The sequence below is a fragment of the Tyto alba genome, unplaced genomic scaffold, assembly GCF_018691265.1.
Source record: "Tyto alba isolate M040663 unplaced genomic scaffold, T.alba_DEE_v4.0 Super-Scaffold_48, whole genome shotgun sequence".
NCBI classification, from domain to species: domain Eukaryota; kingdom Metazoa; phylum Chordata; class Aves; order Strigiformes; family Tytonidae; genus Tyto; species Tyto alba.
Genome location: NW_024881324.1, coordinates 23,938,880 through 23,963,038, shown reverse-complemented (window position 1 = coordinate 23,963,038; position 24,159 = coordinate 23,938,880). Strand labels below are relative to the sequence as shown.

Here is a 24,159-nt window from a genome sequence, read left to right as displayed (position 1 = left end):
CATGGCAGAGCTGCAGGAGACAAAAATGAAGTTTCACAAAATTTTTGAAGTGTGTTTTCATTTTGCGATCATCTTCGCTCCAGTATTCCATAGCTGGAATTAATACATCTGTACTTAAGTTTTATTTCAAAATATTTCTTCAGCACAACTAATTGGCCTTTTCACTTAGAATCTACAGGAGCTGCCATAACAAAATAGTCCAGAAAAGGTGCTGCTGTAAATCTGATGCTCCCACTCTGACGTCTGAATACTATTCTTTCCTAGGCCAAGCTTGACAGATGTGTGACCGCTGTCTTCTATCAATCCTGAACTTCCACGTATGTCTACTGCTCTGGAGGACAGCATTCATAGTCTTGGAACTTAGGACTAGATGCTTCTTCTCCATGAGAGAAGAGGTGGCACTCTCGAAGGGAAGTCAGTAGAAGTTCTCCCTTGTCTATTTTTTCAGTCTCTTCTGAGAACCATCATCCTCCCTCCTGAAAGCACACTAGTGAAAACCTCCAGGACATTCTCTGGCTATGCATGCAATGTCTCCAACAGGATCAGAAAGCATTAATGGGTCGCGTTTCTCATCACTCAGAAACGTGAGATGCTTAGGCCGTGCTATCACAGAACAAGAAAAGAACCACAGTGAAACAAATCACGAGCTGTCTAGTCCACAGCCGGGTGTGCTGCTCAGTGTGGACACAGCCGGACGGGCCTGCAGCCTCAGGAACCTGCACCCTGCGCGCTGCTGCCAGGCACAGCAACGTCTGTCAAGTTACGGAAACCAGAAAAACTTGTTACTGTTTTAATGGAAAAAAGTTATCCCTCTCGCCCTCCAAGTTGCACTTTACACTTTGTTCTTCTACTGTTTAGATAGAAATTCCCTGACTGGCTCAGTGAGTACATTCAGGTTCCACGATTTCAGTCTACGTCACTGGGCGATTAAAGCTTAAATCTTCTGCTTTATTACCCAACATGGCAAAGCCAACATAAAAAAGATTTTAGCAACCAATCTTCCCCACCCCACGCCCTCCTGTTTGTGCCTACCTTAATATCCTGAATAAGTTGCTGAGTTGGAGTATCAATTGGTGCTTTTGTGTCAATCACATTCTGGATGGCACTTGACCAGCGGGTCGCCTCATTAAGCAATTTTGTATAGAGACGGTAACAATGTTTGCGTCCATATACAGTCACATTCCAATAACCTAGCAGAACAGTAAAAATCATTAATCATAGCAGATGTATCTATAAAAATGCCCCGATTTCTATCTAAAACCAGCCATAGTCCCATCAGACCCTGAGTGCTGCATTCCGGATCGTGCTGGCAGTTTTTCAGGAGCTAAGAAGTTGTACAAGTAATTAAGTATCGTAATAGAGATACAGTGGTATTAAAGGAGATTCTCTCCTTTAAAAAAGCCTAGGATTAATCTCAGAGTACAACCATCATCACACAGCCTCCCATTTTATCCAATAGTGGTAGCAAAAGTGACCATAAGACTGCAATAGGAATACTGTCAGCTACTTGTGGCCTGTGAGCCCCAGTTCTCCGGTCCTGTCTGTAACAGGAAAATCTGAGACAGTCTTGCTTTTATGAGACAGTCTTTCATTGTCTGTGGCACATGTACAAACAGATATAAAGCATGAACTACCTCTGCTGTAAACAAGTCATTAATTTCACAGCAATGAAGTGGCAGCTGTGATAGGAAGAGCATTTCAGTTCAACTTCTCTCTCTGCATCATTGTATAGGCTTTTTATGAAGCAGACTCAATTAAAGAAAATCTATTTCATATTTAACTAGTGAAAGCTTCTTTGAAGTGTCAGTGACCCAAATAAGATTGCATAGGACTGTCAACAGTTGCTTCTCATTTTCCAACAGACACTTCTGAGTTGAGAACCAGTTTTGAAAACACACAGGGGAGCTGACTCAGGTGTGGTATGTAGGTTAGGCACAAACTGGACTCTTACACTAGATCTCCCTGAACTTGCTCCACCAATGTTAGTCCTCAGAGTTCCTCAGCATATAAAGTAAAGTACGAGGAGAGGGCTACTCATGTCTTTCCCTGGGTCTTTGATGTGTAAGAGTTCACACTAACTTAGCAGCAGTGTCAGTCTATGATAACTGGAATGTTGGTGAGAACAAATTTTACTCCTGTATACATTATAACCTCTGTTTTTTGCCCAGTGACTCCCTGTAAAATGCCTCGGTGACTTAGGAACCTGATTTGTTCAAAGTGCAATCATAATAATCCATTTAAAATATTCTTATGCACTGTTCACTGTATTACTAGGTAGTAGGACAGGAGGCAACAGAAAGCATATTTGAACAGGAGCAAATAATTACCTGTCTCTTTGAAGATTTTTTCATCAGGTGGGACCACTGAGCAGAGACTGTTTAGGACCAGCGTACCCAATTTCAAAGCATTTTTCTCTGAACTCTTGTAGTAGTCTAAAGAATTGTGCGTCAAAACAAACCAACGCTTCTTTAATTTTAATGAAGACATCTTTGGGTTGTTCTTTACTTCCTTGTGCAGCCATCCTGTTGAAGACATAATTTGAATCATGCTTTTTTTTTTTTTTATTTTGTTTTGTTTTGTTTTTTAAACAGAGTTGGACAAAATTAAGTTGCTAAAAGTTAGTTGTATAGTTTCAACAACAACAAAAATATGATTTGAATTGTTTAGCTAACACATGGAACCACTTTGAGTAGAAGTCTCAAACAATGAAATGATAAAGAGACAATAAAATTAATATTAAGACTTTTCAACTTTGGTGTTTACCTAGAAAAATTATTTTGTCATCATTACAGTGTTTCCTTACATGGTACAGCAGTATAACTTCAGCTGTATTCATCTGTGAGTAAACTCCACTGTACATAGACGAGGCTCCAACACTACCATGGTGCGTATTACCCAGATTATACTGTGGGAATAATCTTTTCAAAGCCTAATGGATGTTATTTACTTTGTTACTGCCCCACTCAGTTCTTACCCCTCACAATGAATTCTTGTCCCTCCACTCTAGTGTCCCCTTTTGACCTTTGCAGCAGTGTTATCCAGTGATGCATCTCCTCAGGAGTGTCAGCATTACAGTGAAGAACACGATTAGCAGTGATGATCACAAATGAATTGGGTCTATGAAAATAAATGAAGATTGGAAAAACCTTTACAATCAACATATGTACTGTTTACCTCACTCACCATAACCATGAACACTGTCCATTGTTTGCATTTGCTATGCAGACAAATACTGTCCGCCTCTAAAGCATTTATTTCAACACCACTAAACCTAAAAAAAAAAAAAAAAATAAGCATTTGAAAACACTCAATTATGTTGGATTCACACCAAAACGCTAGGGCTCTGAATAGTGGGAAAGTTTACATTAAACTGCAACTTGTCCTATCTCAAAATGAATCGATGGTGAGAAAAAGCTCCAATCAGCTTTGGACATGAATCAGAACTCTATTTCAGGGTCAGATCTATTTAAAGCGTCTGCTTCAGTAGTTACATTAGCTAAAAACAACTAAAATTTACAAGGGTCTATAGTGAATCACCATGTGAACACAGATTCTTTTATTTTTAATGCAGTGCAACCCAATTTGCAGAGACAACAATCTATTTCTAATGAGAGTCTGGCTTTTACCCAGTCCTACACCAGGATTCACTGAAGCATGAAGAACTAAACCCAAGTGAACTGTGCTAATGGTGCTCGGGATTAGAGGCAGGTTCTTCAGCCCACAAACACTTCCTTTAACTCTTTATCATTATTTTTTTCATCCTGGAACGCACACGGTTTTTAGGAACTGTATCAGATGTAGAAAATGGGAATGATGCAATCTGAGAAGCTCACAGGCCTTCCTTTTACAGTTCTTGCAAGAAAGTAACTGGGTAGTAATCGAAACCAATTGAAAAACTGTTTATGGAGATGGAGAGGTTCACCCAAATATAATACTATTCTCCAAAACCAGTGTGTGCCATGTAAAATTTAGATGGATGACAGGATAAAGAAAAAAGTAAATAAATCTATTAGGAAGAAAAATTAGAAAACTGTGACGGGAGGTTACACTAAATCAAGGAACATGAGAAGTGTGTAAGTTATCTTAATAGTTATCTAAGAGTTATCTACAGCTAGTGCTCACCAGTGCCATAGAAGGGGGTGAGTGATCAGAATCCAATGTTTTGGTCACGCTCACTGTGGTCCTGAAGTGCTAGATTATTCAGGAAAAGTGGTGGATGAGGAAACAAGTGGGCATGTGAACTGAACAGAAGAATTTCGTTGACTGTGTTTTAAAATGTGTGAAGAGGAGGCAGCCTTAGGTTCAGCTACGTGAAGCACACTCTAGAAAGCTGGATAATGTTATATACAGGACAGAAGCTGTAGATGAGCTGTGGCAAGAGAATTGTGAAAGGAGAGCACTAAGGCATAAACTAAGGTGATCAAGCTGTCAAACAGGAGATTACGATCAACAGTACCCAACCTTCCAGGCTCCTCTCTCCTCCCCAGTTTAGGAAAATGATGGAAGCCCCGTTCTTGAGATTCTTTCTGAATACAGATTCAAAAGGCTTTCTGCTCAGCTTCTCTCTTTTGAGCTTGCAGTAATGGGTTCATATGTGTCAAGTTAAAAATAATCTATTGCTTGTATTAGTTAAATTAGTTTCCTAATGGAAAACCTTCCATTACTGATTTAGACTCAGAGAACTAGGAATCTGTGTGAAAAATGCTTATAGAAGAAATTACTTTCTAACTTAAAATTCTGAAAGCTCTGGACACCTGTGTTGTATTGTTTAGGAGACCTAGGCTTATAATCACTGTTACTTGTGGCATCAGTGCCTTGACAGGCTAAGGACAAACCAGAAACTTGTACCCCGCTGTTTCACACATGCACGATGAGGAGACTGGAATGAATTCCTACAGTATGAATAACACCTCTGAGCCAGTAACCTTACAACCAGACTCATAGCCTGAACCCAGTTTTCTTTTTATCCCCCCAAAAACTGTTCCTAGTTCAAGAACTAAGAATATCGTGATAGTTCTTGTTTATGCTGCATTGTCTTCTTTGTTACAAGACATTTTTATTCTGGGAAATAATTCTAATCCCTGTAGGGTACAACATTCTTGCATCAGAAGCTGAACAGAAAAATGTTAAAATTAATTTTTTTATCTACTATATTGCTGAATGACTCAAAAATAAGCTGATCATTTTCAGGAGCGTTACTTGTATGAATGAAAGAAATATTTAATCTACTTTTGGATCACTTTAGTAGCTGAACAGTTCATATATGAAGCAGTGTCAGGGAAGTTAGAGAAGCCCCCACAAAAAAACATTCCTATTTCATGTTTTAACATGTGGTGTTTAGTACTATGAAAAGGGAGGCAATAATGAATTACTTTAATGCGTGGTTGGTCAGTAGAATGTAGAGACTAAAGTATAAAGCATCTGATTTTGGCTAGGGAAAGAAGAAAAAGAAAAGAAGTCACCAGGCATGGTTCTGACTTACCTATCTGGATTGTCAGCAGCACAGACAGAATCAATCAGTCCTACATCGAGTGTACCCTATAAACAAATATCCAAGAGGATGAAGACATTTACTATTACATTACTCACAGTGCTCTTCCCGGAGACGGGTGAAAGGAGCAGCAGCTTTGATCAAGCAAAATGAACTGCAGATTTGGGCATCGGTTTCTCTTAACCTTTAAAACTGCTCAGGGGAAAACTAAGAGACTTAGATAAACAGATCCAGTAGAAGATTATCTCTAGTTAAGCTGGAGGCAGCTCAAAAGCTGCTCTTATTTTCCTATGCTTCCAAATCTGCTTGAATTTTACACCTAAAAATGCCATCCCAATATAAATGGCATCCTCTCAGAACAAACTTCTGAAGCCACTAAGCGGAAGTTTTTATTTCCTTCGCTTGATATCAGGTTCCAAATGTATCCCATTTATTCCCAGTGTATGTTGTACAGAACAATAAATGCAGGACCAGAGAAATTTCGAATTTTCAACTCTTGGGCTTTTAATTTTCCCCTTAACTGTATCTTGGCAAAACTTCAAACTCAGGCATACACTGTGGAGTGATAGGGGAACTGGACCAGAAAAACACCACCTCAAAGCTAATACTCGGTTTTCATCAAGGTGAGTGATGGGAGACGAATCAGAAAGAAGAATCTTTTCTTTTATAACTACAGGACCAAGGACATAGAGCCTCTAGCCAGTGTCACAGCTACCACTGCATTTAAGGAAACCGAGGCTGTGACTCTCAGAAGTTGTGGCCACCACAGTGCCCCTGTTTGCTAAAAATATTTGCTTTGAAAAGTTCTTCCGATTTAGACTTACCACAGCATTCTGTGGATTTGCCTGCTCATCATGCATCTCTCGGATCTCCTGCTCTGTGGATGCATGGACTTGACTCAGTACACTAAACCACTGGCTGTGGAGAGAAAGGCAGTAAAATAGAAAGGTAAGTAAAATGCTGCTTCTGCACAAGCCTTCTGTCACCTTTGTTCTGCAGAGAGCTAGCAGGTTTTGCAGGTTTTTGAAATTGCTTAGGATTCTTTTTGTCAACATGAGTACAAGCAGCAAGGCTTTATGTCAGTTCAGGTAATACTGGGTACAAGCGAGCCCCTCCAGATCTTCCATCCAAGCTCATGTCATACCCTTCTTCCTGAAGGCAAATACCTCGTACAAAAAGTGGCATCTCTGAAAAATTGTCAGTAAGCACACTGAAACATCTGAGTCTGTACAGAGTATTTGTAACACATTCCACACACTTAACCTGGAAAAAAAATACATTACTAGCTACACACAAAACTTTTAATGGGAAACCCAACCTTCAGAATATAAATTCTGCTGCACTGATAGCATGACTGGTAATAGTTTCTTACAATGATACTTCTGCAAAGGCCACCAAAGTCCATCAAGCCCTCTGTAGAAGCACAACTGAGAGGGGAAAAAAGAGTAAAAATCCCAGGCAAATACATCTATAATTTCTGTTCCCTATGGAGCATTGGAAAATCCGGATGCTAGAAGGACCAGTGAAGTTGAGCCAGAGCCAATTCGTGCCACTCCAGGGGTCTTGTATATATCCACAACAGGAAAACTGACCGAGGTTTCCCGTACTTGGGCTCCTAGTGCTGAGCAGCAATTGCAGGATTTAATTCCAACCACACCTTCTGCTTCTGGGAAATCTCAACCCTCCTGGCACTTGTATATGATAAAGCTCAACTGCTCTAAGCAATCCCACTGAAAAACTGAGGGCAGAGCTTGGCCTGTTTGGCAGGTTCCTGAATGCCATTCTTTGAGATATGAATTTGACATTCTAATGAAAACCACCCGGGGCCAAGTTTTCAAAGGGCTCAGAAGCCCAGCCTGTAAAACAGACGCTTCACTTTTCTGCAGAGACTCCTCCAACCACCACCAGGTTGAGGAAACAAATGCAAAACGGCAGGATTTAAATATAAAGCTATAGTTTCTGCAATTGCTTGTAGTCACTGAATTTATGCCTAAGACACTGAAGCGTTGCCTCCTTAACTCCAGCACTCAGAAGCCAACTATTCCCCGTAATGGAGATATCTGGAAGCTGAACTGCCAAAGTAGCTCGAGAAAACATGTGTAGTCTGTCAAACAGTGCCACACCATCACTGCCATATCCGAAATCCTTTCTAACAGCTTATGCTTTCACTAGAAACCATGCAAGGCATGAAATAAAACGCAGATTCAGAGTGCTTGACAATAAAGAAGATGAGGACATATTTAGTTCTGATTCTTCTGTTAAGATTCAGAGAATCCTGCGGAAAGTCCGTGCTTAACACTTACTTTGCTGGATGCAAGACAAGGTCACTGAAAACCTCTCAAAACAAGGGAAAGGTCATCTAGAAAGAAGGAACCATCAGCTGAAGAAAACTAAACCTCATCTACCCCCAAATTCCCACAAATTAAATTCAGCTTTCCTTTTTGGGCTCAGGGATTGTAAATGTCAATCTTCTATTTGAAAATAAAAAAAGATTTCCTAGCACTGTATGCACATTTAGTAATAATTTATTATTACTGGATTTTAAAGGACAATTCAGAGTTTTCATAATTTCATATAATTTTTATGTAAACAATGAAAAAGAAATTAATCATGGCACTTTGCAAAAGACAAAGGCAGATTTTACTCTCATTTTGCTTTCTTCTCTCTTGTGACCTCCTTTGTCTTTCAGCCGAGTCCCAGAACCCAGGAACAGGGAAAAAGACACTCTAAGGATTTAAAAGGAATAAACCCTCAGCAACGGCTGCCTACTGAAGCATTACTTCTTTCCTCAAATACACTTCCATGATCAAAATAGTTATTCCTCTTTTGGGGGGTGTCAGGTTTCTTTTGTTTTTTCCATTCATCTGAACAAAAAACAACCTCAGATCGTGATATAGCCCACGTAAAAAGACTTTTTTCAATAGCAGATCCAGAATCAGCACAATCCGATAATTTTGTACTCCACTTTTAACAATACCAAATATTAACAAGGCTTTGGCTTAAGCCTGTCTGCAAATCCTTACACATTTCCCTCATTAAAGTCTTCTGGGATGACTGAGAAAAAAAGAAACATGAAATACACTGGTAAAAAGTAATATAATCTGGACGGTGTGTTATATGTACTATACACAACAATAATGTATAGTGTCTTCTCCTCCATGGTTAAGAAAAAAAATGAAAGTGATGCATGACAACAGACAAGTCTTTATGCCAATAATTTCTTAGTGGTCCCTAGGGCATGTACACAAGTCTAATAGAAGAGACTTTAGCTAAATCTTCATCTTAAAATATACTCACATCACACAAGAATATTAACTGCTGGAAAGCTCATAACTTATTTTAAGGGCAATTTGAATGATACCTAAAAAATGAAGAATGATTCTGCATTGTAAACATTGCTAAATTTATACTCAGGGTCCTGTGATATAGGAAGGTATTACACCTTTAAAAATAATAGAATACGAAGCAACTTTCAAGTCTTCAGAGCAAAGTAGCTCAAGTGATGTTGACATAGGCAGCCTGCATTCTGGCCTTGGGGCAGCAAGGCAGTGGGTAATAAGCTTTGATTACTAAGTTCACTTTATTTAAATGCTTGATTTTTATGGGCAAGCATATTATCATCTTGCACGAACTGCAGTGTGGGGATTTTTTTTTTTTTTTAATAAAAAAGATATACTAAAACTGATTTGACAAGTCAAGCTTCCTTCTTACCTACCAGCTTTCCCCTACAGTTTCATATGGATCCTTTAGCAACAGAAGTAAGGCACTTTGTAAATCAGCAGAAAGAGAAATGCTCTTGCATGCTCTTCTTGTTCATGAATATGCTTTCAGCCTAAAATCCAGTGACCACATTACAACTTCTATATAAAAAAATTTTAGGCTCTGCTTAGGCAACCTTAAATTCCAACCCTAAAGAACAGTACTTTATTTCAGGTAGATTACAGGGTATTAAATATTGATTTAATCTGTGCAGCTAAACACAGCAGGATAATGCACAAAACAAACAGCATAGGATGATGACTGCCTCCCTACAGACATACTGCATTTCAGAAAGTTGCTAGTAATAAATGGGTAACAGCCAAATTCTAGGCAAATTTTCACTGGCAGTCTGACTCTTCCCAGTAATGTTCTGCCACAAGATCTTCTTCTCAGCAAGCCTTTCAAAAAAGTGTTAAATGCAACATGTTTAACACAGCCTGAATATTTTGTGACAGTGGGCAAACAAATTAATGACAAGCACAACTCAGAACAGCATAGAGGTTAGAAAGGAAAAAAGAATGAAAAGAGAACTGAAAAGGAAAGGAAAGAGAAGGGAAAATAAAATAAAAGGGAAGGCAAGGGGGAAGGCAAGGGAAGGCAAGGGAAGGGAAGGGAAGGGAAGGGAAGGGAAGGGAAGGGAAGGGAAGGGAAGGGAAGGGAAGGGAAGGGAAGGGAAGGGAAGGGAAGGGAAGGGAAGGGAAGGGAAGGGAAGGGAAGGGAAGGGAAGGGAAGGGAAGGGAAGGGAAGGGAAGGGAAGGGAAGGGAAGGGAAGGGAAGGGAAGGGAAAGGAAAGGAAAGGAAAGGAAAGGAAAGGAAAGGAAAGGAAAGGAAAGGAAAGGAAAGGAAAGGAAAGGAAAGGAAAGGAAAGGAAAGGAAAGGAAAGGAAAGGAAAGGAAAGGAAAGGAAAGGAAAGGAAAGGAAAGGAAAGGAAAGGAAAGGAAAGGAAAGGAAAGGAAAGGAAAGGAAAGGAAAGGAAAGGAAAGGAAAGGAAAGGAAAGGAAAGGAAAGGAAAGGAAAGGAAAGGAAAGGAAAGGAAAGGAAAGGAAAGGAAAGGAAAGGAAAGGAAAGGAAAGGAAAGGAAAGGAAAGGAAAGGAAAGGAAAGGAAAGGAAAGGAAAGGAAAGGAAAGGAAAGGAAAGGAAAGGAAAGGAAAGGAAAGGAAAGGAAAGGAAAGGAAAGGAAAGGAAAGGAAAGGAAAGGAAAGGAAAGGAAAGGAAAGGAAAGGAAAGGAAAGGAAAGGAAAGGAAAGGAAAGGAAAGGAAAGGAAAGGAAAGGAAAGGAAAGGAAAGGAAAGGAAAGGAAAGGAAAGGAAAGGAAAGGAAAGGAAAGGAAAGGAAAGGAAAGGAAAGGAAAGGAAAGGAAAGGAAAGGAAAGGAAAGGAAAGGAAAGGAAAGGAAAGGAAAGGAAAGGAAAGGAAAGGAAAGGAAAGGAAAGGAAAGGAAAGGAAAGGAAAGGAAAGGAAAGGAAAGGAAAGGAAAGGAAAGGAAAGGAAAGGAAAGGAAAGGAGAGAAAAGGAGAGAAAAGGAGAGAAAAGAAGAGAAAAGAAGAGAAAAGAAGAGAAAAGAAGAGAGAAAAGAAAAGAAAAGAAAAGAAAAAAAAGAAAAGAAAAGAAAAGAAAAGAAAAGAAAAGAAAAGAAAAGAAAAGAAAAGAAAAGAAAAGAAAAGAAAAGAAAAGAAAAGAAAAGAAAAGAAAAGAAAAGAAAAGAAAAGAAAAGAAAAGAAAAGAAAAGAAAGAAAGAAAAGAAAAGAAAGAAAAGAAAAGAAAAGAAAAGAAAGAAAGGAGAAGAAAAGGAAAGAAAAGAAAAGGAAAGAAAAGGAAAGAAAAGAAAAGAAAAGAAAAGAAAAGAAAAGAAAAGAAAAGAAAAGAAAAGAAAAGAAAAGAAAAGAAAAGAAAAGAAAAGAAAAGAAAAGAAAAGAAAAGAAAAGAAAAGAAAAGAAAAGAAAAGAAAAGAAAAGAAAAGAAAAGAAAAGAAAAGAAAAGAAAAGAAAAGAAAAGAAAAGAAAAACCCAATGATTTTCATACCTTGCATCCTCAGGAGACTCAGCAATTAAGTGGTAGGTCCTATCACCCATTATGAGATCAATACCATTTTCTTTGCCTGTATTATCAACAATCTCTCTGAAAAGAAAAAAATGCCAAGACTGAGCATTAAAGATTCTCAATGTTTTGAAAATTCTCTTCTGCTGAGAGGCTCACAAACTAATGATACTTAAGATAACAGCAGTCAGCCTTAATTGGGTTCACTTTCAAACCTCAAGAGAGGCAAGGGTAACTGAGTTAAGCAATGGATATATTTCTGAACTGACCGCATACCCATGCAATGTTTTGAGTGGTAAAAAGAAAGCTCTTGAAGATTAAAACAAAAAGCAAACAAACCTGGATTACTGATTCTGTGTGTTTGTAAGTCAGTATAAAGACAATTCCAAACATGACTTCCAGAAAAAGCTGAGCACTCATCTGCTGAAAAATTACATCTTTCTAATTTGTAGTTTGGACATCTAAGTATCAAGATATTAAATAACTATTGAACCACAAAGCACAAGATTTTTAAGAAGTAATTTAAGTACTAGATCAGATTTTCCTGAAGCTTAAGATATCAACTTGATTTCCTTTTTGCTGTTTTACTGTATTTGTCTGAACGTTACTATTTTCTTAACTTGCTATACTTCCTTATCAGCTTTACTATTCTCAGAAATCTCTATCCCATAAATAATATTCGTGAGCTCTGCTTATCAGACTCATGAGGACAATTTATCTGCTATTAAAACAAACAGCTATAATTCTGTACTGTTTTCTTTATTTTGGTCTCCTTCCCTCCCAATAACAGTGTCCAACAGAATACCTTCCCCCTGTTCTGTGTTTTTAAGTGAATCAGCCTGAGATTTATGTGATTTGAACAGGGTCCCTAATACGGAGTGGTGAAATATGTAAGTCACACGATATGTTAGGAATGCACTCAGTGAATATTAAACTTACCTAGCAAAGCTATTGCTTATTTCTCATGACACACAGCTCTTTAAATACAAGTACCCTTTCTTTAGATATTTTATACACAAATAGTCATTGAATCTACAGTTCAAGTTAGGTTCGACAACCTTTACCTGACAATTTTAAAGGTATGTTCAGCAAAGAACTTCTATATGGCACAGTCAGTGAAACAATGTGGTGACAACAGAAAAAAAAAAAGAAAGTTTAAACATATTAGAAAAATATGCAAAGTAAATAGTATGGTAAATGAGACAGAGTCAAAATCAGTTTCAACACAAATATTGTGGTAAGAGTTTTAGTCTCTATTCAGAGATTTCCTTGACAGGCAGCAGCCCGTTGGTTTTACAAGAGCAAGTCAGGCTGCTCACTGAAACGATTTACTTTGTCCTGCTTGAAATCAGGCTCAGGTCAGGACTTCCAAAGAACAGATTAATTTAAACTTTCAATTTAGTTTAAGTACTCCGTTAAATTAACAAAATAAAATAGATAGTTGCAGATTACAAGGACCAGAGTGGAATCAAGTGTTACAGCCATTTCTTTTTTTTTTATACCTTGGAAGAAAGCTTAAGTACACTTTTATATAGAAATAAGACTACCAATGTTAGCACACTCTCATTTTTAAATTAGTTAGATAAACCATAAGTTCCTAAAGCATGCTGACTGTTTAGAAGGAAAAACACCATCCCTCAGAAAACTTTTTTGATGCCTGCTTCATGAAGCAAAGAATTTTAAGGTGTAAGGAACTTTAGGTAGCAAGACATAAGTTATTAAGTTAGGTTTAGTAATTATTTTTTTTTTTTTAATGAGTATACACATTTTAAAGACTTTTCTACCACTACCACAATTAATCCAAACATGAAAAAGATCGTAAATGTATATAGAAGATACAACTTTGACCCATGCTAGCTTAAATATATTAAGGGCCTGTTAATTCCACCCTCTTCATTCTAGGTTTGCCTGCAGCTACAGACTTGGCAACATGCCCCAAATTGCCTTGGGAATCATTACAGATTAAGTAGGGCCTCTAGTCTGGGAGAAAGCATAGATGGGTTCATTATAGCAGCAGTTTTCTGAAGTATTTGGCACTGGCTTAGCTCTGGAGCACTCTGTAGACTTAAGAGAGAGCCAAGTAAGGACAACACTTGCTTTCAGTAACTTCATCACACACGCTCTCATGCTTGCGTTCACACGGTTTGAAGGCAGGGGACTCAACATCATCTCAGATTAATCCCCAAGAAGTATTTATGAGGAACTATGGCTAACATAAAAAAACCCATATAAACCTACTTGGCTGTTCGGACATCAATGGCACCCTTTAGCTTTTCTTCACTGTCATTTTCAAAGTACATCAACCTGGACTGTCTGAGAACAAACCATCGTTTCTTCCAGTTCCTTCTGGAAAGTGTAGATGATCCACCCCCCTTTTTGTGAAGCCAACCCTGCTTAAGTGCTTCCTGCTTGGAACGAAACCACAGGAAGGTCTCATCTTTCAGGACACACCAGCGTCGCTTCCATGTGTTTATTAAGCCACCTGGCAAGAGAGGCAGATGTGGGTTTATACATAGTTAAGACAAACAACTACATTATAAGGCAGAAGCTGTGACCAAACCAACGCTGGAAGATGCTGATCAACAACGCTGCAGTTAAACTGAGTCTCTGCTGTCAGCCACGAAGCCAAAGATTTCATTTTTACATATCCTTAAGGCCACCAATACTGTAGGCAGTCTATAAAGACCCTTAACTTACACATTATTTTAAATCTCTAGATAACAAAAACATATATGTAACATATGTATAATGATATATTCTTATGCATAACGTATCTAAAATAAATAATAAATTATCAAAAAGTCTTATTGCATATAAGAATCAGATCTTTAACACTGTTTTCAATGTATCTCAATGACAATCTAAGAAAAGTTTAGTGTTAAATTCTTTCTTCTCTTCAGGTTATTAGGAGGTAAGAATGTTCAACTCAAAACCACAAAACCTGAAAAAGCTACACTTAAAATAGTAAATATACCAGTGCGAGCTCAGTTATACCAAAGAGTGGCTATATGGCAGACGATACACCTTGCACTGTAGCTAGATCAGTCATAAAAACCTTAACCAAACCAAAATACTCCTGTCATTCCACAAAAAACTTATTGCTAACGATGTCAGAAAGTAAAAGCCATGCTAGTGATGACTGCATTATTTTTCACACAAACGTAGCTGTGCGCACATTCATCACTGTTCTTATTCCAGGAAAATAAGTTATGCTACGGTCATGGGCATCATACAAGGATTCATCTAGATTATAATTTACTATCAATCATCAGAAGAGAAAACCTAGAATCTTAACCAGAGAGCTCTTGTGTATATTCTTTCAGACTTTCTCACATTCCTTTGCTATATATATATATATATCTTTCTTTGTGTCTTTTGGATCCAAAATGAAATTTGACTGAGGTCAGTAAAACTGGTCTGCAAGGTAGAGTGCTGTCTGTGTTACAGGGTTTTGGAAGCAGGAATCAGCTTTCCTCAAAATTTGGTACAGTTTGACTTTGTGAATTATTTTGCTATATTTATACTGGATGTCCCATTGTTTATGTGCCAGCAAAGACGTAAAATGAAACAGAGGCAGCCCAAAATGTCGATGTTCCTTTGCAGAGGGGAAAAACGCTGCTAGATGTAAGCCGCCGCAAGTAACTTAATTTGAGAGCTGTTCAAATTAAGTTACTTTTCCACCACTTTTTGAAAAATAAGAAAATAGCTTAACTCTGCCAGATTTGGAGGCAAGGTATAATGAACATTTCTGGTTATTTTATATATTTAGTGAATTCTGATTCACACGGTACCTTTCATGTACAGAAAGCTGTGGAAGTAGGGCAGGCTGACACAGCTATAGACTGAATCCCTCCGGTAGGAAAGTTCATCATCTGTATCAAACCTGGAGTCAAAATCTTCTTCACTATCTTCAAACTACAGAAGAAAGGAAATAAAGGTTAAATGATCTCTCAGTAAACAGTTTAGATAAAAGTGGTTTAGAAGTCTTCAGCTAATATATTTTATGATGTATTGGAAGGACACGATTCCTCATTGTTTTTTGTCCAGCTAACAAATTAAGGAGTACATTGTAGTAAGTTGCACCTTGAACTGTTTGATTATGAACTAGCTCTAATGTCATATAACAAATCTATGAAACTGCTTCGTAGCTGCTCAGGAATGTTATCCCTTTGCAAGGGCATGGCCAGGGTATGCTACCTCCCTCCAACACTGAAGTGCCGTGGCTAACAATTTAGAAAAGTCTTGAAAAAGAAACCTATTCCACAAGCTGTGGTAATAGCTTTCCTCCACCCTCACCCCAAATAATCAGAATTTCTGTTCTGTATCTGACACATCCACAGTCATGCAACAGGAAAGAGTCCTCAACAGACAGCTAGAAGTGTTTTCTTCTTAGGCAAGAACTGTCAACTTATCCCAAAGATCATGATGGCTCTTTTGACTGGTTTTCATTACCTCAACCATAACAGATATTTTAGTGTTAACATTTTCCTTCTAAATAAGTCAGTGCTGCTGAAATACTCTCCCAATCAGACAGCCTCACAGAAGTGTTCTGGGAGTGGTAGAAGAAATCATATTCTTCTGAAAACATATTTGTAGGAGTAAAACCCACAGTATACTCAGTAAACAGCACTGAAAAAGAGCTCCTCAGTACGGGTGTCTGCCTCGATAATTTTAACATTTGCCATCATATGAAATTTATTCTCCAAGTAATCTCAAAATACACCTGGTATTTCAGGGACTTCTGCCAGCAGCTTATTCCCTCATACTGTTGCAACTTGCATGCACAACTGAACCTGTTTTTACTGAAACCAATTCCCTACCATGCTACCTGGTACCCCTGCTCCAAACACACACACAGAGAAGGATTCTGCTTCTGAATTGTATCCAGGGCCATGCACTGAGCTCCTCACCAAGTAATGTGCAATTCTGCGTAGGACCATATCCTTGCATAAGCCTAGGAGGGCAAGCAGCATCTAAGCCGCCTATAATGCTCTCACCCCAGTGCCATCTAGATTACAACAGACAAATACGTCCATATGAAGTCCAAGCAAGTCAAACTACACAACACAGATATTTGTAAGAACAGCTACAGTGACTCTGCGGTTGCACAGTGGGAAGAAAAGATAATCAGGAAACACGCATGAATTATTAGATAATAAAAACAATGATACTTACAGAAGACTGGGCTCCTTCAGAGCTAAATCGGTATGCTCCAGAGCTATTGTATGTCCCCACTGAGCATCGGTAGTCTGGTGACCACTGGCTACTGTGTGAATTAGAGAAGGTCACACTACTACCAGAAGTAATAGCACCATCTTCATAATCGTCTTGGTCGTAATCATAGTCTCCATCAGGAGAAATAAGTTCCACAGAATTTGGGGGTCTACACGAAACATTTTCTGGCATGCAGTATGTGGATTCACCACTTGAAGAGTTGTGGAGACTGACCGTATCATGGGTAGGAGGTATAAGCATGCTGTTGCTAGCAGCAGGAATTGTTGGCACCACAGTATCATTCATATAGGGATCCTCTTCTGAGGAATCATCACTTGTTCTGATGCCACTGGTCCTTTGATCAGAATGGCCGTGCTCACTTGGGTTGGGCGAATCCTTAAATGCATCATCATCAGCTTCAAAGCCCTCATCTACCTCCTCCTCGGGATATGGCTGGCTGAAGTTAAAATTGGGCTTTTCACTGCAGGCATTTCCAGTCTGTTCAGTCAGCTCAGCAGGATACCCGTTGCCCACAGAGAGAGACCTCTCAATGTTTCGGACGCATTCATCAATCTCATCAAAGTTCAGAGATTCCAGGAACTCCTGGGCTGCTCGACAGGCTTCCTCCTCAAGCCGCCGGAGCTCCTCGTCTCGAAGCTGCTGCAGCCTCTGTAATGAAGCCTCCGTCAAGGACAGCTCCTGCTGCTTCTTCACGCGCTGCAGGTCCTCGATTTCTTTTTCCAGACGCAGGATTTCTTCCACCTGCCTTCTTTCTTTCTGCTTCTCCACCTCTCGCTTCAGCTCTGCCTCCTTCTGGGCTTTCTGAATGGCGGCCAGTTCCTGTTTCCTTCTCTCTTCTTCAGCCTGCGTTGAAAATAAAATAAAATAAAAATTAAAATAAAATAAAGCCCCTCAGTGCAAGATAGCTTTTTAAAATTTATTTCTAAAGCACTGTATCTCCCACCATGCTGTTCATTTAAAAGGCTCCTTATCCTACATCAGAAATAAAAGAAAAGAAAGCAAAGAAAAGGAAAAACGAAAGCATGATTACATTTGCTTACAGATACTGGAAAGCTCAAGTACCTGCAGAAAGTTCAATCTTTGCCAGAAATTAAATGAAGCATGAGGTGAAAGAAATTTCCATGCAAACAACTATATCAAGTTTCCTTTGGCTTTATCTGCCAACTCCTGTAATAAGTTTAGTTTAAATGCCACAGATGCCTTTTATTTTTTTTTAATGGCTGGGTTGAGATTACTCAAATAAACAGGATGGCTAAAAGCATTAAGAATATCATTTACCTGCTGGGCAAGACGCTCTGCTTCTTGCCTTTGTCTTTCTCTAAAAGTCAGGGAAGAAAAGAAGTTAGTAAATCAAGCTAATCATAAGCTCATCACATGTCTTTGCTAGGGCAATAGCTCAATTTCCAGAGATCATCTGCCACAGGGGAAAGACAGCCCCAAATAAGGTCACCAGGGACATGTTTGTGAATATGAAACTACCATGATAGCTACATGCATCTTTCAGCGAAAGAAACAAAGGTTTCCCAAATCACTTGATCAAGAATAGCCTGAAATAAAGGCTATTCAAACGAGAACCTAACGTGGCACAGAGAGGAGAGTGATGTAAGACAGCATACTGCACCTTTCTTCCTCCTCTTTTCTTCTTTCCTCCTCTTGTCTCTGCTTCTCTGCTAGTCGCTCCCTGTAAACACGCCGAGCAAGCTGGCCTCGCCGCTGCTTCTGAAGGATTACGGCTGCTTTCTTCAGGCACAGGAACTTTTTCCTACCGCTGAATGCTCTGTAGTTCTTCTGTATCAAAACCACATAGTAGAGAACCCTTCTATACCGCTTTCTGGGAGAAAAAAAAAAAAAAAAAAAAAAAAAGGCAAATATCTAAGGAAACAAGGAACTAACGAGCAGTTGCAAGAGGGCTTGACATGGTGACCTACAATAATGAGCCAATGGTAGTAAAACCAATTTATTATTTCTAGCTCTGTGATGGTCTCCCCATTCTTCTTCACATTCTCCTCCCTTTGAGAGGAAAGAGATTGTCTCATTTCTGTGACAGTGCTGTCGGTGTCTGCGTTAAGGGAATGCACATTACTTGTCTTACATGTTCTTATGTCCCTGACAAGTAGATGCTACAAGGGCAGCTCTGTGTGTGTGCACACATGCGGAGAAAGAATATACAGAGAGAGTCATCCCACACTTCTGAAAAGAAAGATCATGAACAGCAGGATAGCTCTGTCATTAGAAAAAGAATGTAGCTTTTAAGTAACATACTGGTCAGAATATAAGGACAGGACTAATATACCCATGAAGAGAAATTACCTCATTATGCAAACAAGTTTCCTTAAACCGCCCTCAACTGATTTGTAGGAAAAAACAGAGAAATAAACAGATAGGATGAGCTAATACATAACACATGAATCCAGGTAACCTAATGAAACATTAATCAGCTACCTAATAGCATGGTTCTTTAAGAACCAAACTGATTACTTTTATTTGCCTTTTTGTTTCTTACTATGATGAAGCAAAGATAAATCTGAATCTCAGCTCGTAACTGGGGGCAGCCCCGCTAGGTGCCATCCAGATAAAGTTCCTATCATGCATAGGATCTAATGCCATGATGCAATTACACGGATACTGGCTGACTTCCAAACTTCCATACTGTCTTATTCATTATATTAAACCAATTCAAACTCCATTTTGTTTTATTCATGGGTCTGGCAAAGATACCAGCTGGTATTTTCAAAAGCCACTTACAAGATTTGGATGCTTGCCCCCTATGAAAAGTTAAGAATTGTACCAGAAGGATTTAACTTCGTCACACCCCACCCATTTATTCCAAAGATTGATTACTAATATTCTCATCTAGTCGCTTACCGGGCTGCATAACCTAAGATGTGTGCTCGGATAATCATTGCTGCCTTGGTGACTTCCACCTCTCGTTGTTTCTCCAACTTGTGTTCCAAGGACTCCCGGAGAAACACCTACACAAAAAAACTTACGGCTTAACAATTTCCAGAGAGCATCACATATAAAGGACACCCAGGGTGCTGCCAATGTCAGTCCAAGCAGTAAGACTCAGCTTTGAATTCAGACAAACATACCCTTTCCTCAACAGAAAATTCAAAACCAAAATGTATTACTCTTAATAGAAAATATCTGCAGATGATCCTCTAACTTTGGATTTCAGTGGGAAGAGCCTGATTACACTAACGGAACTTTTAATTAGGAGCAGGGTTTTTCCAAAAGCAACGTAATTACTGGATTAATTAAACAGCCTTTCCCACCAAAGAGTAACACAGGTCAGAGAAGTTGCAGGACTTAGCACGAACTTCCCGATTTGAGGGGCAGAAGTACCACCCCGATTATTCAGCTGTTTCCCAGTAACATCAAGCTCCATAACCCCTTACAAGCCCCACTCCTTCCAACGACATTGCCATAAGCCTGCAGAAGTCAGAAGAAATGAGAGTGGTTCCATATTTGGGTGGATTCAACTGTGTTTTCCTGCTGTTACGTGGGGAGACAGCTGCCAGGGCCAGAGACCCCACCACAGCCACCCGCCCCCCTGCAGACAGACCGCTCCCCGGGCTCTCACCCGAGCACTAACCTGGACTGCCTGGTGCCTCTTAGAGGCATATATTGAGCTAAGCCAGCTTATTTTGCCTTAAACGAATTAAATTGCTTCTCCAGCCACACAGAGGCATGGAGGATATGGCTTTCCTTTTCCACCTGCCTTGACATCTGCTCTTTACTGCACACTCCCAGGGTGGTGAAGCTATCTGCTGCCAGCGTTTTCACCCAGGCTTCTCAGCTTTTCCTAATGAAGGCTACATCTGCTGGTATCAGCTATAGGTGGCAGCAGCCTGGCATGCTGCTGCCTAAGGCATGAGCAGCTGGAAATATCCAGTTCAGTGGCACTTTGATTAGTTGGGATGTGAGCCAGGCTGCACACCACAACGTGGCGATGAGGAAAGTACATGGACAGTGTGGGCTCTGCTACAGGAGGAGGGCAACAAAGACATCTAAAAGCAGGATTGCTTCCTTGAAGTGTTTTGGGTTTTTTCTTGCTGTGGAAAAAAAGAGGGGGGAAAAAAAAAAAAAAAAAGAAAAAAAGAAAAATATGGACTCTTGGGAGTATTCAAGTAGAAAAAAAATGTAGTTTATTCCCTCTGTGTTTAGAGGGAAAAAAAGCCCATCGTAAGAGCCAAAGCAACAGCACTCCTGAGGACAGGCACAGTTGTGAGTTTTGAATGTAGCCAGAAAGGGACATTTTACCACAAATCATCCAACACTACAGAACATAAAGTCTCAAAGTTCCAGTATCCGAGTTGTGCTGTGCAGCTCTTTCTAGATAAAGTTCTTACTCATGGAAAAAGCCTTTTCTTTCACTCAGTGGGCAATCTTCATTTGCTCTACACATACTGGCTTTAAAAACACAACAAAATTCTGCTTCAGAAAGGCATTCACCTACTTCCTGAAAAAAAAAAATCAATGTTAAGTACATGTTAAGCCCAGGCCCTGAGCAGGTGCATTGCAGCTTGAGATGTAAAAGACATTAAAAAAAAAAAATCATGCTGAAGCTAAATCATCACAATGTCGTTATTACCCCTTCTAAATAACATGGTCAGAAGAGTGCCCCATCCCATGTTCAGTCTGAAACCAATGCCCTCTTGTTCTCTTCTACAATAAGCTGTTTATGAAAACTTTTACAAATGTGCAGGCAGCTCCTGGGAGGGATGAGCCCAGGGCCCGGTAAGGGAAGTTACAACAGAGCTCTGGCTCCTGCAGAGATCCTGGTGAGCAGCTGGTTAAAACAAGTTCAGGTTCTGATAAATATATGTCCTTAAGATGCCAAAGCACTGTTTGGGGTCCATGCAGAAATGTTGTTAATATACTCCATCTGAAAGTATATTGGGAAGCACAACCTAGCTCTGCAGCTGAACATTATTACTGTATTATTTGTAAGCCATCATCTACAAAATGGGATGAAAGATTACTTCAGTTGTCATCGGAATATTTTAGATCCTATCTCCTACAATAACTGTGAAATGATTAAATCTACTTTCCCAATATCACCTGTGAGACTTGTTAAGTGTGCAGAGGAATGGAGGAAACCGTTCAGAACTATGCAGTTGTGGAGAGAAAATGAGGAAGGGTGTTTCACACAGAAACTAATCAGATTTTACAAAACATTTTTGCTACCTTATGGTAACGAGAAGGTTTCTTCACAGTTCTACCAACTGACAGGAAAACTGGATGTGTAACACATAATTCAGTAAAGTTTAGTTCTGGATCTGTTTTTCGTTCTCTCTCCACTACGGAAGCCCTGGGAGCGCCAACAGGAGTTACCCAGAGAAAAAAAGAAGAGAAAGCCATCTGCCTGGGGGATGATCGTTGGCAGTGATGGCCTGATGGATGTAGTCCACTCTCCAGTCCTTTGCACCAGGTGCTGTTCTTCTCTTGAGCATGCAATGCTTTCACATCATTTGTTAAGTCCAAGAGCACAAATTCACAAGGAGGGAAGCCCTGGACACACCTGTTGTCCAAAATCAAACTTGCAAAACGAGCAGGCAAAAACACCTGGGTTGTTTTATTTCTCAAATTAAAATTCCATCCTTTTAACTAAAATAATTTGCAATTTTTTTTAAAGAAAAAAAAAACTTGTGGGCAAAGTTCAGGTTGTCTGGTAAGACACGTACTGAGGTCTAATGTACCTCCGAAAAAGACTCTCAGACTAGGATGCCAAACACACTTGGAGCTCAACTCTGCCACAGGAACGCTGGTTAAAATGCCTTCCCCTGATTTCAGTCACTGAGCAGGTATCATGCAGGTGGGTCTACTAGTATGAGCAGAGCTCCCTGGAGAGCAGAAGTGTTACCTCGCATGCTTCCTACTTCTAAAAATTATAAAAATCAGCTACTGCATTTTAAGTTCTGATCCTCACCAGCGCTGTTGCTCGTGAGCAGTGGCAGCAAATTCAAGCGGAGTCTTCCTCCATGAGTGAAATCACCAGTCAGTGCCTAAGTGCCTTAAACAGCAAATTCCTCAGCACTACCATTAATGGTTGCTATAAGGTTTCAAGAGCACCAAGAGGCATGTGCAGCTTCTTTTAAGGCCAGAAGTAATTACCATTACAACTACATCTCTGAAGCTGTGCAGCCTAAATCCTGTCCCCTCAGCTTTGTATAAGCACCAGCACCGCAATATACACAGTCAGCTTATTTTACCTTATTTTTTCCAAGCTGCCATTCTGTGCTTGTGTTGTCATACAGACGAAGTAGGACGGCACATTTCTCATTTAAATCTTCGGGCAGAGTTAAGTTTCTCATGAGGACTTTATACCTGGCAACCAAAAATTATTCATTACTTAATTTAAGAAGCAAGATCTATTTTTGCCATATTATTTTTTTGTTATTAGAATTTCACTTTATTCCTCAACACTGGAATGTTGATATGGTACCTGTGACTCACATCTGAAGTGAACAAGTCAGTGTGATTACCTTTTATAAAAGTCTTGAAAGGGCCTCCGGACAGGGAAACCAGCCCGCCGAATCCTGACTGTTTCCAACATCCCAGAATAGCGCAGCTGGTTAAGCACCACTGTCTGATCAAACTGGTCTGGCATCTAAAATGAGCAGGTTCAAAACAAGGGGTTTAATAGCAATGGTTAGAGAAGTCAGGGAAAATAAACAAAGGGCTAACTATATGAATCTGCAATTCACAAAGGCTAAAAACTGGCTACACAATGTCTTAAAGGGCATTATGGTTCTGAGCATATAAAAATGTATCTAAAGGATGGAAATAAAGGGGTAATTATGTAGTGTCATTTCCACAGATGCAACATTTACAGCCATTTAATCCAAACGGCTCTCTCTTTCCATTTCATGTATATTCTCAGGCAATTTCTGTGCAGGAATAAACAACAGAAAGAAGCACAGACAGCTAACAAACAGGACAACAGCTATAAGCTTGACTATTCTGTTTCTTTAGCAACTGAATTTGCAGTCCCTGTAGACGTTCCCAAACGTTGTAGATACACAAATAGAGTGGTGTGGTATGGTTTTAGAGAAGGGCAACAAAGATTTAATTTTTAGTGCAGTGACAATTCATCTACTATGGACAGGGATGGAAGTCTGCCAGTGGTACCTCAAATCTTTAATAAGCTCTATTTCAAAGAGTTTCTATTTGCTGCTATTCTGAACAGCAGAAATATTTTCATCTGTAAACAGAAAAAAAAAAAAAATCTGCTTATCTGAAATGTTTCCTTTAGTTTGAATGCAGTTCTTTCAGCATCATTTTTCCTTTAAAAAACAGATGACCCTATAGCCACTCAGTTATGAAAAACTGCAAATAGTGATAGAATATTTCTACCCATGGGAGCCTCGGGACTCCTCTCATTCCACCTCAGAATCCCCCAAGTCACCTGTACTTTCACCACTTACTTTCAGGTAAACCAGCCAGAGCCACACAAAGCTACTTAAGGTAGAGCCAATTGCTGCTTTGCAAAACACTGGCAACCCCCATACCGAAATAACACCACATGCAAATACACCATTTAATTCATCAGTCCAAACATCCACTCTAATCCACCAGCTGACACTAACGCACAGTCATTTGCAGGGCTGGAGTACAGCGCTCAGTATTTTGCA

At 39.5% G+C, this 24,159-nt stretch overlaps 1 protein-coding gene across 2 annotated transcripts in view; it reads right to left on the bottom strand.

The window, feature by feature from the left end:
• The window catches only part of MYO10 (myosin X), a 169,515-nt gene that overhangs the window by 11,324 nt on the left and 134,032 nt on the right, over positions 1 to 24,159 (bottom strand). For both annotated transcript variants that reach the window (XM_042806731.1, XM_042806732.1), the window contains 14 exons: positions 23,011 to 23,135; positions 22,738 to 22,852; positions 19,388 to 19,494; positions 18,144 to 18,353; positions 17,801 to 17,840; positions 16,463 to 17,365; positions 15,079 to 15,202; positions 13,526 to 13,769; positions 11,273 to 11,368; positions 6,316 to 6,409; positions 5,483 to 5,538; positions 2,975 to 3,117; positions 2,328 to 2,522; positions 1,033 to 1,190 (listed from right to left, as the gene is read on the bottom strand). In XM_042806731.1, coding sequence (XP_042662665.1) covers positions 1,033 to 1,190; positions 2,328 to 2,522; positions 2,975 to 3,117; positions 5,483 to 5,538; positions 6,316 to 6,409; positions 11,273 to 11,368; positions 13,526 to 13,769; positions 15,079 to 15,202; positions 16,463 to 17,365; positions 17,801 to 17,840; positions 18,144 to 18,353; positions 19,388 to 19,494; positions 22,738 to 22,852; positions 23,011 to 23,135 — 2,610 coding nt within the window. The remainder of the gene's footprint in view (positions 1 to 1,032; positions 1,191 to 2,327; positions 2,523 to 2,974; positions 3,118 to 5,482; positions 5,539 to 6,315; positions 6,410 to 11,272; positions 11,369 to 13,525; positions 13,770 to 15,078; positions 15,203 to 16,462; positions 17,366 to 17,800; positions 17,841 to 18,143; positions 18,354 to 19,387; positions 19,495 to 22,737; positions 22,853 to 23,010; positions 23,136 to 24,159) is intronic.